Source organism: Lactuca virosa, chromosome 5 (genome assembly GCF_052849685.1).
Source record: "Lactuca virosa cultivar CGN04683 chromosome 5, Lactuca_virosa_CGN04683_v6, whole genome shotgun sequence".
Lineage (NCBI taxonomy): Eukaryota > Viridiplantae > Streptophyta > Magnoliopsida > Asterales > Asteraceae > Lactuca > Lactuca virosa.
In genome coordinates this window covers 223,145,524-223,161,417 of record NC_136430.1, presented here as the reverse complement: position 1 = coordinate 223,161,417, position 15,894 = coordinate 223,145,524, and the positions used below count along the sequence as shown (strand labels likewise).

At 34.2% G+C, this 15,894-nt stretch overlaps 2 protein-coding genes across 3 annotated transcripts; one reads left to right on the top strand and one right to left on the bottom strand.

Annotated features, from left to right (window-relative positions):
- Positions 1–3,709: 3,709 nt before the first annotated feature.
- Positions 3,710–4,986, top strand: RBL13 (RHOMBOID-like protein 13). Its single transcript, XM_079047249.1, has one exon. It carries the CDS (start codon positions 3,968–3,970, stop codon positions 4,760–4,762), a length of 795 nt encoding a protein of 264 aa, XP_078903375.1. The 5' UTR covers positions 3,710–3,967; the 3' UTR covers positions 4,763–4,986.
- A 1,243-nt stretch (positions 4,987–6,229) lies between these two features.
- Positions 6,230–8,173, bottom strand: LOC145115188 (BTB/POZ and MATH domain-containing protein 4-like). 2 transcript variants are annotated; one of them, XM_079051412.1, is made up of 4 exons: positions 7,561–8,173; positions 7,115–7,469; positions 6,736–7,009; positions 6,230–6,542 (listed from the first exon to the last, which is right to left on the bottom strand). In XM_079051412.1, exons 1-4 carry the CDS (start codon positions 7,917–7,919, stop codon positions 6,352–6,354), a joined length of 1,179 nt encoding a protein of 392 aa, XP_078907538.1. In that variant the 5' UTR covers positions 7,920–8,173; the 3' UTR covers positions 6,230–6,351. The 2 variants fall into 2 exon arrangements, with proteins under 2 accessions (XP_078907538.1, XP_078907539.1); XM_079051413.1 differs by having other exon boundaries at positions 6,408–6,542; positions 6,740–7,009.
- Positions 8,174–15,894: the final 7,721 nt, after the last annotated feature.

Below are 15,894 nucleotides of genomic sequence, written 5' to 3'. Positions count from 1 at the left end.
CTCAAGGATCATCCTACTCCTTCCATTAAAAATCTTGAAAATTGCTTGTGTTTCAAGAAGGTTTTCACAAGATAATCATCACCTCTTGGTAAGTCTTTACACATCCAAGTTTATAACTCCATTCTCATGTTAGATCACTCTTTTAAGCAAAGTTTTTTGGTGATTTTGCTTCCTAGAACTTCTTAAGTTCGAAATCTACTCAAGAAAGCTTGCTAGGACCAAAATCTTCTTCATTTCTTCTTCAAAACCGAAACATCAAAGCAAAGGTGAGTTCATACCCCCTTGTTTTCGGTTTTCATATGATTTTTGGGGGAGAATACAAGTAAAATGTGTAGTTCTATGTGTTATATGTTATGTGTGAATCCTTAGTTTATTTGGTAAAAATGTGTTAGATCTTAGTGAATATCGAAATTTTAAGTGTTATGTAACAAAGATCTAAGAACTACAATACTATATACATCATATTATCAAGCCAAAAGTGAACACATGTTTAAGATGCAAAAGAATTTAACAAAAACCTTGTCAAAGGTCAAAATTGTCAAGAAAACAAAAGATAAGGGTAAAAAGTGAAAATTCTGTTTTTTAAAAGGGACAACAGGTACTACATGTATAAAAAGGTATTTTTATGCTAAACATGCTTTTAAAGGGGTCAAAAATGCAAATTTAAGCTTATTGGCCAAACCTTTGGGCCTCACTGCCTTTGGGCCCAATTTGCGAAAAAAAATAAAGTTTTGAGGTTTAAAAATGTTATTTGGCCAAAGTTTGAGTAATAAATGTAAATAAACCAAGTCTAGAGGTGAAAATGTCATTTATTTTCAAATTGGACCAAAAATGTAAAGTTTTCCAAAATTGGGCCGAAAATGTAAATTTTTACAAACAAAGGGGCTGAAAATGTAATTTTCTGCGAAACAGGGTTTTAAATGTGAAAATATAACATTTTGGGTCAGAATTGTAAATTTACAGACATTTGGGACAAAATTGCAAACTTTTATAAATTATGGACTAAAATGTCATTTTTACAAAACTTTGGGCCTTAATTAAAGATTTGAGTATTATTGGCCAAAAATGTCATTTTTACAAAATGAAAGCTTTTATCATTAATCTATTAAAGTCTCGAACTAAAACAAACAATCGAATCAAACGAACGAACGAAATACGTCAAAAACTATTTATTGGGCCCAATATTCACATTTCTTGGCCATTGGGCGGCCCAATTGAGTGTGAAATGAGCCCAATGTTTTCCATGACATGTTTAATGGGTCTTGTGGCCCACTTACATGTTAATCTGGGCCTAAGTTATGGATTACATGTTTATTGGGATTTTGTGGCCCATTTACATGCCTATTGGGCCTAAATTACCCTTTTACATGTGATTGGGCCTTTGTGGCCAAATTTCATACTAATAGGGCTTGGAATGGAAATTTCATGTGTTAGTAAGCCGTAACGATACCCTTATGTAATCATAAAACTCCGTAAATTTATTCAAGTACCTTTCGAATACAAAAACATCCCACAAATACGTAAACATTAAACATAATACAAAAAGGGGTTAAGAATCTAGTGAGACTTGTCGGTTGACACCACTGAGTGTACAATCGTAGCCTGTAGTTATAATCAGAGTTTCCTGGTAGGAAAGCGGGGGTTTGTGTATAGATCTATACGGGGTGACTCCCCACGCCTTAGCTGCTCGCTACAGCTAGACTAGGCCAGTCTAGGGCGACAACATCCTTAGCAAGACCGACATTTGGAAAAAATACCAAGACGGGCGACCTAATCATTATCATGCATGGTTATAACGGCTCATATAGGGATTCAATACCAAAAGATAACCTTTTGAAGATAAACTCTTTAATTGCGTTAATGCAAAACGACTTATTTAACGATACAAGAATTTAAACATTGTTATAAAACAGAAAACATCGGATTTTCTGGGGGAAATTATTCATATACATTTATCATTTATTCACAATACAATGAAACTAAACTACTCTTTTATAAACTATAACTATGTAATTCACACATGCATTTATACTTGATTTTCACAATATTTTCAGACATTTTACAGAAAATATCGGATTTTCTGGGTTTTTATGAAAGATACAAAGACTTTTATTCAAACATACTTATGAAATCACCAACATTATATATGTTGACCGTTTTCAAAATAACTTGTATTCTCAGGTAATCGTTAAGCTGGAAGATATGCAAGTGTATGGTTTTGTTTATGTAACATCACTTATCGTACTTGAACAATTTGAACTTATGTATTTTAACAATGTACTTGATGAGAACAATGTTGTTTGTAATATGTAATGTTGGTGATGAATGTGTTATGCTTCATGTATATTCATTGTGATGATTATTCAATTGTTAGTCACACGAGCCTCCAGACGTTTCCGCCGTCTGGTTCGGGGGTGTGACAACATTCACCCAAACCTAGTGGCGAGCATCATGCCACACCGTGGTTCCTGGCTGAAGACAACTTAATTGATTAAGCTCTAAATTCGTTAAGTCCTTTGCCAAAACTTTCCAAAAGGCTTCTTAGTACCTTAAATGTTCATAAAATCCAAACTTTATGGACATGCATGACACATGCATGTCCTTCACTCAAAATAGATCAAAAGGTACGAAAATGACATAAATCTCATGCATGGCTTTCAAAACACTGTTAACTTCTAGATCCAGAAGATAAATGCTCTAAGAGCCTTGATGAGTGATAAAATTGCTAACTTTATCACTCCCAGTCATTCAAACTTCCACAATGGACCTTAATATGCTAACTTTCCAAGATCTATTAGAAGTGAACCATAAAGATTAACTCTTGAAAACTTACAAAGGTGGGGATGAGTTGCTTGATAGATCATTGCACTAGAAATCTTCTTCTTCTTCGTTCAAAGGTCACAAAATCACCAAAATGAGCTCAAAAGCTTGAAAGGTGGCTAGTGTTTGATCTTATGCACGTAGAGGAGTGATGAAGACTGAGGGTGGACAAACCCTAGCCATCACATCATTTAAATAGGGATCAAGTCTTGAAATTTAGGGTTTTGAACCCTGTTGTCACCACGTCATGGTGGCTTAATGAAATCTGCAATTCATGCTGCTTTGCCACGTCGTGGATCCTTCATCACCACATCGTGGCTACCAAAAAATTCACCATATTAAAATATAAAATTCATACCTGAAACCGGGTGTTATAGTTGAAGACGATAATAGAGAGAGAGGGGGAGGGAGAGAGAGAGAGAAAGATATATATATATATATATATATATATATATATATATATATATATATATATATATATAGAAAGAGAGAGAGAGAGAGCCGTTCTTAATGATGAGGTGGCAGAAGGAGGCGTATGGTTAGGGGTTACTTTATTTAATATTAATTAACACAATAAATAAAACAAAAAATGAAGATCTTTTGAAATAAGGGTAAAAATGTAATTTTATATGGGGGCTTAAAAACAAATTTTAACAAAGTTAGTCGACAGTTAGTTATAAGGGTCATATGTATGGGAAATTTTCATCAAAAATGACCATTTGCTGAGTTTTGTCAAAAAAAGACCATTAATGCAAAAAAAAAAAAAGTTTTATAAAGTCCGTTTTAAAAACAATTTTAAAACTATAAGGACTATTTGTGAAATTTTATAAAAAAAAGGTAAGCATTGTAAACGAGGGATGTGAAGGATGAAGTGTGCACCAATAACAATAAATGTGTAACGATATTTTTCTGATTGCCCAAAGAAACACCTCACCAGTCACCTCTATATTGAATAGCCGACCGACCTCTGCTCTGAGTAAGATTGAGTGAATCAACGGGGTTATCGATCTGCCGCGAACAATTTTCTTGAAGATCTACAATTACAAACAACAACAACACTATAGCAAAATCATCCCTTTCCAAGGTAAACCCTAGATCTCTACTTGATCAATAAATGGTGGTAAACTTTCTTTCCCTTATTTTCTAAATGGGGAAACCATTGTTCTACGAGATCCTTGAAAAACCCGCCACTAGTTGTATTATAGGATTATGCACTTTAATTTGGTTCTACATACACAAGAAGAACATCGGGTATTCTCATGTGGGTTTGAGTTATGAAACGGCTGTCGAAGGTCACCATTGGAGGATCATAACCTCTGCATTTTCGCATATAAGTGTTCTTCATCTTGTTTTCAATATGAGTGCACTTTGGAGCCTTGGAGTTGTTGAGCAATTAGGGCATATGGGTTTTGGAGTGGGTTATTATCTTCATTACTCGATTGTTTTGGTAGTGTTATCAGGTTTGCTAGTTTTGGGAAGCTACCATGTTCTTATCAATCGATTCAAATTTGAGTATTTCAGAAGAGTTACTGCTGTTGGGTATTCTTGTGTTGTTTTTGGATGGATGACGATTCTTTCAGTGAGGCAACCTTCATCAAAATTGAATCTTTTTGGGTTTCTTTCACTCCCCATTAGTTTTGCCCCTTTTGAATCGCTTATATTTACTTCAATCATTGTTCCACAAGCAAGCTTTTTAGGGCATTTATCTGGGATTATTATCGGGTATTCGATTGCTTGGGGTTTGATCCATGGAATGAATAATTATTGGGCTGTTTCTATGTTGGGATGGATTTTGATTGTTTTTGGTATCAGTTTGAAGCAATCGGGTGCTTATGATTTTCAGTTTCTTGAAATTGAATCTGTTACAGATCCTTGTTTACCTGGTAATGGCAGGATGTTGCAAATGAGCTCTCTTTTGGATGCTCGTGATGAACTTGTATAGTGATTGTGAAAGAGGCATGTAATGATTTCTTGACAATTTTCTGATTTTATTATAATCTTTTATGTTAGTTTCGTATATGTGGTTAAAGATGTAGTCTTTGTTGGCTTTTGATATTGTGGAACTTTGGTTAATGACAAGTTTTAGGTGAAAATGTTTGGTTTAAATTGTGTTATTGTAACTATCTACATGCATTAGTATCTTTGTTGTGGGTACTTTATGATTTACGAGTATTATCCTTTTCTGTTATCAGAATTGCTTGTTGATAGTGATACCCGATGAAATTTTGTGTTTGTTTCTCTTCAATATATTTTTAGTTCATGTGTGTTGACCTCATGTTGATTAAGACAATGTAATGGGTGACTTAGGCACCTTTTTTCTTCTTCTTTTTCTTTTTCTTATTAAATAGCTTATTATGATTTAGTAATGCTAATAAGCACTTCTGAGTGTGTGGATAGAATAAAATGAAAAATGTTTATTACACATGGAAAACAATTTACTCTTTTATAACCTTAAACTTCATGTGGAACTTAGCCTTGTTTTTCCCTTTTCATTACCGCGACTAAATACCAATTTACCATTTTGTCCATGTTCTTGGTATTTTTTTTTGTATATACTCAGAATTTGCGAAACATGAAAAACCAACTTATAAGATTATTATGTTTTGGTACTATATGTTAAATCCCAATATATATTTTTTTCTTTCTAAACACTTTTTTGGTTAAAGTTAATAAACATTTTGACATAATTCTGTAATAAATAAGCAATCACAAATACCCCCTCTAAGTGTGGTTTAGAGAATATTGTTTGGATAAATTATGTTTAAAAAGTATTTGAGGAAATTACGGTGAATCCGGGAACCAAAAGAACAAAATAATCTGGGACAACCTTGTAAATAGTTAGAACTTAATGTGGAAAACCCCATTTTCCATGTCTTGCTCTATTAAGTCGGTCTTTATGTATTAAGTCAAAAAGAACATACAGATTGCCAAATTAGGATTTGGCTCCATTAAGTTCATTCGTTAAAAAAAAAATAACATCTTAGTGTGTTACCTTATCTAATTCCACAATGTCAGGGATAATGACATTGTTCATTTAGGTCAGTTTGTAACAAATGATGACTATTTTCATATATAAAAAATAGACATCCATTTCATGAATTCCAATTCCTAATATAGTTTATTAGGTTCTAAACTTTTAACATTCATTACACAACAAAAAGCATATTCTAAATAAATTATTTTTTTAGAAAATATATTCTTTTATTAACAAAGCAATATATATATATATATATATATATATATATATATATATATATATATATATATATATATATATACATTTTCAGTTTATGGACCAAATCTTTTTCATCATTTACACAATAATGGTGTTTTAAATGATTATGCATAATGTAATTGAGAAGTTGGTACCTCATTATGTGATGTTAGTTGAATACTTATTCAATAATAATTCATTTTTAATCAATTTTAGAATATTTTATATTTTAGCAATTTATATAATTCTCTGTATTATAACATGTTCTTGGTAGGTAGTTACAGAAATATTGTACATGAAAAACACCAAAACCACAATCAAGTTCTTTGTCTAATCCTCCTCCCATTTGCATCTCCGCCATCAGAAAGTTGACCACAAACACTCCGTGACTTTGCACCACCACCACTGCTACACTCATCTTCACACCCCGCCACCATTTTCAAAATCTCAGACTGCAACTTTGGATACTTTTCTTTCAAATACTCAAATCCATCTGATCGCATCACAGCTGCATTTCAAACATAAAAAATAAGTGTCAATGGTTGTTTGATACGCCTCTTACCAAGAGACTGAGTCTGACTCGGTCAAATTCAGACCGTTTGATACCACAAGTAGAAGCCTCTGATTCTGAGTCTGACTTAATCAGATCTGACTCAGTCAGCAATTATCAAACAGTTGACAGTTGACAGATGATAGAATACCTACAAGGTTTTGAGAAGCAAATCTAAGGCAAACAGCTTTGAGTTGAATGGCATGATATTTGTGTGCAAGTGCAAGAGCTCTTCCAAGAGAGTTTACAGAGATATGTTTGCAGAGATGAGGTTCGCAGATGCTTCTAAGTCTACTCAAATCATACGTATCAGCAGCACTTAATAACTTTGCTGTTAATGTATCAGATATACATGTGAAGGTGGAGGATTCACATGGAGAATCATCTTCCATAACTGCATCTCTGTAAATGAAATGAAGCAAAGACTGTTTCTTGCATGTCAAAATCGTTTCAGGTTTGACTTTTCAACCATATGTTATATACTCGTATGTATCTTATGTTTGATGAAATGGTACCAAAGGTGAAATTACCTTAAAGACCTTGGGTTCAGTATCAGCAACAACAATCTCATGGTCATGGTTAAGGTCAACTCCCTCTGGTCCAAAGAATTGAGAGTGAAAAACAGGGGATCGAGCAGCCAATACCAATTTATGAGCATGAAACTTTTCTCCAGCAACATTAAAGATAATATCTGCAGCTTCTGTGTTATCCAGTAGCATACTAAAATGTGATCCAATATCCGATTCTGGGACCTGAATTGAATGCAACCTAGAACAGTCTACAGCAGAAACAACCACTCCTACAGTACAATTGATTTTCAAGCAGTCGTCTTTCAGATAATCTGAAGTTTCTAGCATTTGTCGCCTGTAAAAACGCTTGTATCCCCTGTCACCCAAAATGGTAATGTGGATTTTAGTTAAAAGTTAAAACAAATAGATTACAGTAAGAAAATAGTAAGCTTGATTTCAAAACCTACCACATACTGCCTCGGTATTTCAATGTATATGGACCACTCTCGAGAGACCGATCAAAATGGCTATGAACTTTGTGCTTCCCTTTCCCACTTTGATCCACCAGAGTCAACTCAAACAACGCCCTTACATCGGTGCCCTCACTCGCAAGAGCAATGAAAACCGAAATATAAGTCGAATTGTCTTCCTGGTTCTTCCCATCAGGGTAGAAGTATATAGACCACTGGAACCCTCCCACCGTGAAATCATCACTGGCGATGTACTTACCGATTCCTATGCCCTTAGATAACGAATAACCTTGGATTACGAACCGGTGAGAGCCGTTAACCGTCTCCGTCACCGACCGGGAGCTAGTTGGTTGCATAGGGTTAAGGGAAATCGAAAGTCATGGAAGATTAGGTAAACTGGACACCTTGCAAGAAATTCAATTGAACTCCGACTCAATTTATTGCAAGTTCTCTAATGATGATTTTGGAATTACCAATCTAATGATGATCGAGAATTTGTGTGATTTTCTTGGAGATCTCTTTCGCCGGCAACCGTTGTTGTATTGCCGCAATGTCACCCTGACTATAAATTGGCTTACCGAGAGAGCCGTGTATGAAACCATTAACTTGGCTTAAGGAGGGAGCCAAGTATGAAACTACGTCGTTCTGTTAGGTTAATTTTAACTTATATTATTTAGGAAGTTTTTCCGGTTGATCTTAAAAAAAAAGTTACCAACAATTTTGGCCATAATTAACAAGGTGACCTTTCCAATTAAGGCCAATCACCCGGTTTTAATCAAATATCCCATAATTAGGATTGACGTGGTTTTGTTTGTTAACCAAGATCGTGAAAACTATTTGCAGAATAGTATGTTAAAGAAATTAAATCATCAACCTATCAGATAAACAAAGAAATTGAATCAATCTATAGATAAACGATAAATGGACAACATGTTTCCTAGCAATTCATGGTTACATTGTTGGTGCAATTCCAATGTTCATGCTACATAAGGGCATAACACTCATTTTAAGCCAAACAAGGTTCAAACACGCAATAAAAACAAAAAATAAATACCTTCTGGGTTAAAAAAATAAGTTAGGAACCAAACATGTAAATTACCTCAAACCATAGGGACCATTCATGTAATTTACTCAACTATAAATATGTTTTGTATATGAATGCAGAAAAAAAAAATACATAAATTGTTTCATCAAATATATAACAAAGAAATTCCATTGTGTAAGATAAACCGATCCTATGCTATACATCATACATATCCTAGATTCTACTAGGAATTCCCAACCCTCGCCACTCGCAATATCAAGAACCTCAATCAACACCGTTGGTTGCCTTATGCATTCAAGTTATATACAAAATAGGATTACATAGACTGTCAAATGATGATTCTACCCTAAGTCCACAACCAAACAAGGAACATGAAATGAGACCAAATTGATCATTCTAGGGTTATATAATTCTAATCGTATACAACTTTGAAAGCATACACTTAGAAAATAACTGAGCCGATATCAATTCCAAGTAATACATAACATCAAGTTCTACTAGGCTATAAGGCATCACACAAATCAGAGAATTCTATCATATATGTTAGGATTAAAACCTTAATTGGGAAATCCGAGATGACGAATGCGGAATATCAAGAACAATCAAGAATCAATCACCATCATATGTGTAACGTCCGTGTTTCGGGGCTAAGCATTAGTAGATGATGTAATAGTCTAGGTCAACTATTGTAACTCTTTTTGAAATAATAAAGAGGAATTATTTGAGTATTATGTGAATTATGTGAATTTATATGCTTTACACCTAATTATAAAGATATAATTAATAAAGAATAAAAATAAGCGTAAAAATTAAAGTATGAGATAAACCCGATATCATTACATAAAGTTGTAGTGGTCGAAACAAGGATTTCAGATATATAAAGAACGCCTAAATCCGAGTTATAACGAAGAAGTTATGACCCGTCGAAGTTTCGCGGCAAAACCGACACGGCACCGGAAACGTAAACAGTGAATTTATGATAGAGGGCTATCTGGCCTTAGTAATCTAAACAAAAGTCGTAGAATATGTTAAACCGAGAGCGTCCATAAAAAGAACGCCCAAATCTGACTTCGTATGAGGAAGTTATGAGTTTTCTAAGATTTGGCTTAGCAGTGCATAACCCGAAACTCGAATTTTAGATCGAGCGGTTTTTGGCCAACGTGACCTAAATGAGAATTGAAAATCTCATTAATAGGAACTCAACGACAAAAAGACAGACGAAAACGGAGTCCGTATGTAGAAATTATGAATTTTACGCTGACATTTAACAGTGTAATCACCTCCTACTGTTAAATTTAAAGATCGGTCAAGAATTAGCCGACAAAGTCAAAAGGAAAGTTGTAGATCTTATTTTTACCTACGCATGGATATAAAGAACATAAAAAAAGGAGCTCGTATGTGAAAGTTACGGATTTTAGAAGTCGGAAGTGTGTTGTGCGAAAATGGGTGACGTGACACAATCTTGGCAATTGCTTTCTCCCTAAGTCTTGCCACCAGATGGTGACATGTGGCACCAAGTTCAGCCATATTTCACAAGGTTTTGAAAACCGGACCGGAGACCGAACCGGTCGTCTTACTGGTTCGATGGTTCAAGTGGTCCAACCGGTCGGACCGGTCTAAAAAACCGGAAAAACCGGATGATGTCATAATTATATTTAATTATATAAAAAATACAAAAAATGAAAAAAATAAATATTTTTTAAAAATAAATATCTTTTTAACTACTCGCGGTACGAGGAATCTGGTTTAAAGGGCCGCATAGGGTTGTTGGATTTCAGAAGTGTTATATGCCAAAATGGTCATGCCCTCCGATGTTTTATGTCTGGCCCCTGTCTGTACATAGTGGTTGGAAAATATTGTTTAAACGCTTATATAATAATAATAATGCTAAGACTAATAATTAGTCACGGTAAATATTATACTAAAATTTAGCGATAATAATGCTAGGTTTCATCAAAGGAAAATAGAATCGTTAAAAGTGAAGCGCTGTCCGAGTATGGAATCATCACTTTAACAAGTGAGTGCATAGTCACTTTCATCTTACACATAGATATGAAGTATTTAATATAAACTACGTGCTATGTGTGCATATTGTCTGAATACTTGCTGTCTATGCTGATGAAAGATTTTTATATATGTTTTAAATGATTTAAACTGTATATGTATTTTATATCTACAAAATGTTGGGGTAAAACATGGGTAGATGTAATAGACGATGTGTGATAAAATGATGAGAGGCCTCGATGTTGTTGTTGTTGATTCTGTCATCTAGCGGAGTATAGATGACGACCACTAACTCTTATAGACAGTCCAGTGGAACGCTAGTAGGCTCGCAACCTGTAGGTGTTTGTGAACGATGTGTTCACCGGTGTACTCCATCCCCTCATGGTTGCCTTAAGGACATCTATTGCTGAGGAATCCCCTTAGCAGTAGTGTCCATCACGATGATGATCCTTAGGCTAGGTCCCTTATGATAGGTGTTTAGGGACGTAAAGTGAGGATAACGGGAACGGGTAATCGGGTTGTTGTTGGTTGATGAAATTAAATAACTTATTTATTGTGGGTTGAAAACCCTATGTGCTCACCAGGCTCCAAACCCTGACCCACTCAGTTTCATGTATTACAGGTAGTGGCGCTCGAGCATAGATGTGATGTTTTGGATGAGGGATTACGTATATAGGCATGTAGATATGAATAAATGTAGTAAGGCTTATATTGTACTATTTATGCTTTTGATCTGTATCGAACATGACATCTTGAGGTTTTTAATGAAATACATTTCTACGGAAATGCTTTGATAAATCTTTATCATATTATATTTTGGGAACAAATTCCGCAACACTTTTATTTAAAATGTTACTATGATTTTCAAACAAAGCATAAACAAATCAGTCTTTTCTGGCCGTGAAAATGGGGATGTCACAATATGCAAGTAATCTGATAAAGGTTTTTCGTATATTGATTATCACATGAACGTACAGAGAAAAACCCTAATCTGGTAAAAAGCTTACCTTAAAATCTAACCTAATGATTATTTATAGGGAACAATAAATATATACCATAAGTATAAAATCTATGCCTTAATATAAAACCAATGCCTTAGAAGAGCTCGATTAAGAACTTCTACTGAAAAGGCACCGTAGGGAATCATAAAATGATTAACCCTAAAAAGGCTTCCCTAAATAACCAAATATGCCAAATCAGTTTCAATATCTCAAATACTCAACAATCTCCCCCTAGATGTTGAAACTGATGAAGATCACGATTTCCGATCTTCTTGGCATTTCTCCCCCTAAATTGTGAGACTCATCAGCACATGGGGTCTTCAAAGCGAGAGAAATAAGAATAATCTTCCAAATACGAACTCCCCCTTGAATAATCATTACTCCCCCTTGAATCTTCAACAAATACCATGGAGAGAATCCAGAAAGTTAAGAAGAATCACTAACAATCTTCAAAACCCGTCAGATTTGATGAAATAAATCCCTTTAGAAAACACCAAATTCTCAAAAAATAAAACCGAAAAAATAACAAAAAATAAATTTGTATTTTTCGATTTTAAATATAGACAAAAGAATAGAATACGAAAAAATTTATTTAGAAGGGTTTGAAAGGAATAAGACCAAAGAAAAAGATTAGAAATGAAAATATTTTGGTAAGAAGGGGATAAAATGGTAAAAATCCGAAAATTTTGAAAAGAATTTCGGATATGGGGGTGAACTGTGAAGGTCTGAAAGTTAGGGGGCTGAAGATGAAAATATATCCAATTTGCTTCGTTTTAACGCTGAAAGAAATAACAGCGTTGAAAAAATTGAAACTGTAAAGCTTGATAACTTTCGGGGACTGAAGTTGTAACAGTGAGTCATCTTCTTCGTTCATTCAGAAAACGACGTTTCTTTGACTTCTAAAAGTCAAACTTGATTACGCATCCAAAATTTCGATTCCAATAGAGCCACTGAGTTCCGATTGTAACTCCTAAGTACTAATTATCATTTCGATTCACTTGCTGAACCCCGAACTCGATTTCAATTTGGAGAATGACTGGGAATCAATTTCATCATCCGAATGATTTTGATTTCAATTCGAAGCTGTTGGACGACGACGAATGTTTTGATTTCAACTGATAAATGCGAAAACCAGAATATGATATCCTCCAATGATAAAATCGATTTCTGAAACAACATCAATAGATCCGATTCCGTTTGTAAATTCCGATTCCAGAACTACCAAATCTATTTCAACATACAGACGGAAACATTTAACGATTTGATTAACCTGTGAATACTGATTCTGAAACCATCAATGTCGACTGTGACTCTCGCTCCGATTTCAAATGGTCATGGACCTAAAGCGAATCTCAGGTTCGCTTCAAATCTAATTACATGTTCGTTCCGTCGATTACACACCCAAAGCGATCGTTCGCTTATTGACTTTCGCTTCTTGACTTTCGTTTTTGGTTGCAAGGTTCGTTTCTTGATCTTGAGTTTCGCTTTTGGTTGTAAGGTTCGTTTCTCGATCTTGAGTTTTGCTTCATTGCTTTAACCATAAAAGCGAATCTGACTTTGGTTCGTCATCGTCGATTTACAGGAACCAATTTAAGCAATTGACCAAAGTTCCATTACGAACCCTTTTCGTTTTGATGAAGTTGCAGTTTGTACCCAAAGTCCGAAAGTGACTCGTTTTTGTTTCTAAATGCGAATGTAACCCCCATTTTCCAATAGTTCCGAATCTGACTCTTCTTTTGCAGGACACTGACAAATTCAGTCTACTTTTTGCTGTAATGTCAGATTTCAGCCTTCGTTTTGCAGAAAATGTCACTTTTCACCCCATCTTTTCAACTTTTTCACCTTTTGTCATTTCCAACAATTAAAAGTCGATGGAAATTGATTTCTTCAATAAAATTTATCCTCTTTGACTAAATCTTCATAAGATTTCACCATATTTTGTCCATTTTTCGTTTTTTTGGATAAAGGACAAAATCTTTTATGAGACTTTTGGTACCCATTTACAATTTAACATTGATGTATGTTTCTTGCACACCCACTTATTTGAAGAGAATCTATCATCTTCTGAAAATAATGCACGCCTTTTAGTTGGAAAACAAAAATTTCCATTAATTTCATTAAACCAACCAAATTCTCTGATCTCTTTTCTCCAACTTTTACCATATTCATCTGAAGAAAAATGTGAATGAAATTTCTTTTGTACATTCTTGATTTCAGCTCTCTGAACCTTTTCACGTGCATTAGATACTTGTACTTTGGGCATCCAAACCTTCTTAATTTTACTCTTGTTCTTCTTCCTATTCTTTTCTGATTTCTAGGCTTCATAAATGAATTTCGGATCTGAACAACCTTTTCATCTTTCTGAATCTGAACATTTGAAGACTTTGAACACAATCCTTAGGAGTTTGATAAATCTGAACATCTTGAATTATTGGCTTTCTGTAAGGAACCAATCCTTCATAGGCATCATCAGAACACAAAAAGTCATCTGTTGTTCCAACAGAACAAAACTCCTTCACTTCCACGATTTCTGAATTTTTGCATTTAGATTCGTCTTCAGAACTACTAGATTCGGATTGTAAAGCTTCTGAAAAACTTGAAACACTTGACTCCCCCTCAACAAGAACATCTGGAGTCACTTTTTCTTCAGAAACTTGAAGAACATCATGAACTTTATTAATAACACCAAGAACACCTTATTTTTCTTTTCTTTCTTTCTCTAACTTCTGTTGTATGTGCTTCAAAAGTAAGTATTCTTTGATAATGATAAATTGTTTTAACAAATTTTTATCTTCTTGTACATGATTACTTTTAAATCCACCATTAGAAATCTGTGTAAAATCACCAATCTTCTCATCAACATAGAGATTATACATCTCAATGACATTCTTCAACATAGATTGTTCAGAAACATTCCAAAACAAATATCCTTCTTTAAGACGAAACTTTGGATCTGTAACTTTTAATCCTAGTCTCTTAATTTCTTTTAACACCTTATAATCCGCCATTTAATCTTCAACAAGAAAGAAAACTTGAAGAGAGAGAAAGTAGATCTGATGAGAATTCTAGAGAGAGAAAACAGATCTGAGATGGTTTCTAGAGAGAGAAAACAAATCTGAAACAATTTTTAGAGAGATAAAGTAGATCTGAACACAAAAATTCGAATAAACACGAAAATTAATTTTCTTCTAATTCTCTTCCAGAACACGATTCAAGAACAAATCAGATGAAATAATGAGTTGAAGATAAGAGATCTGAAAAAGATTTTTCAATAAAAACGAGGTATAAACTTTTTCTTTTCAGAAAACTTACAAAACTTGAAGAACAAGGTGAGATTCATGATAAAATATCGCCATAAACAAGATCGATTCTTGCAAAAATCGCTGAGATCTATAAGAACCCGCTCTGATACCACTTGTTAGGATTAAAACCCTAATTGTGATTTGATGAACAAGATGCGGAAAATAAGAACAAACACAAATATGAAGATATGTCGAATGATCACTCGATTTATTCAATTATGAGGAACATATTACACTTTAAGAATAAGAATCTAACTCTACAAGAAACCTCACAACGTGGCGGCTACATTTTGCCTCACTCTTAACCCTAATAATGAATAATACATGACTATTTATAGGGAAATTACAAGTTTTGGGCTTTTAACCTACACTTCATCAAGGGGGCCCATTGCCATCATCCATGAAGTACTTTGAAACCCTACAATATGATTCCTGAAGGTATCCTTAGCCCTAATCTAGCATGCAATTCTCATATCAAGCATACTACTCATAATACATAGGTATGGGTAATTTGGGGAACCACTTACTTGAGCTCGGCTGATCGCACGCATCGCACCCCCTATTCTTAATAATAATCTTTTTAAAAGTTTAACTCCACTTTTATTAAGAAATATCATTTCCTCAGTTTGATTTCAGAAACACCCGAAAGTATGCCCAAATCCCTCAAACCAAGGCTATGATACCAACTTGTAACGTCCCAAAAATTAGCAGTAAATTTTTTCTTTTAAAAACTTATCAAATCATCCAATAAGTTGTTCAGAATTAACAAAGCATTTCCCAAAACAAAATATGATAAGATAAAATTTATCAAAGCATTTCTTAAAGAAATGTATTTTCATATATAACAAAACTCGGGATGTCATGTTCCGATACAAACCAAAAGCATAAACAGCACATTATAAGCCTTACAACAGTTATATACAACTACTGGCCTATAAACAAAATATATTGATGATTCATCTAACTTATGCTCTCGCGC

Coding starts and splice junctions, on each gene's coding strand:
- RBL13 (XM_079047249.1), top strand. CDS start 3,968: ATGGGGAAACCATTGTTCTACGAGATCCTTGAAAAACCCGCCACTAGT.
- LOC145115188 (XM_079051412.1), bottom strand. CDS start 7,919: ATGCAACCAACTAGCTCCCGGTCGGTGACGGAGACGGTTAACGGCTCT. Junction 7,470..7,560: donor AAATACCGAGGCAGTATGTG/GTAGGTTTTGAA, acceptor TTTGGGTGACAG/GGGATACAAGCGTTTTTACA. Junction 6,543..6,735: donor TGCTTCTCAAAACCTTGTAG/GTATTCTATCAT, acceptor TTTGAAATGCAG/CTGTGATGCGATCAGATGGA.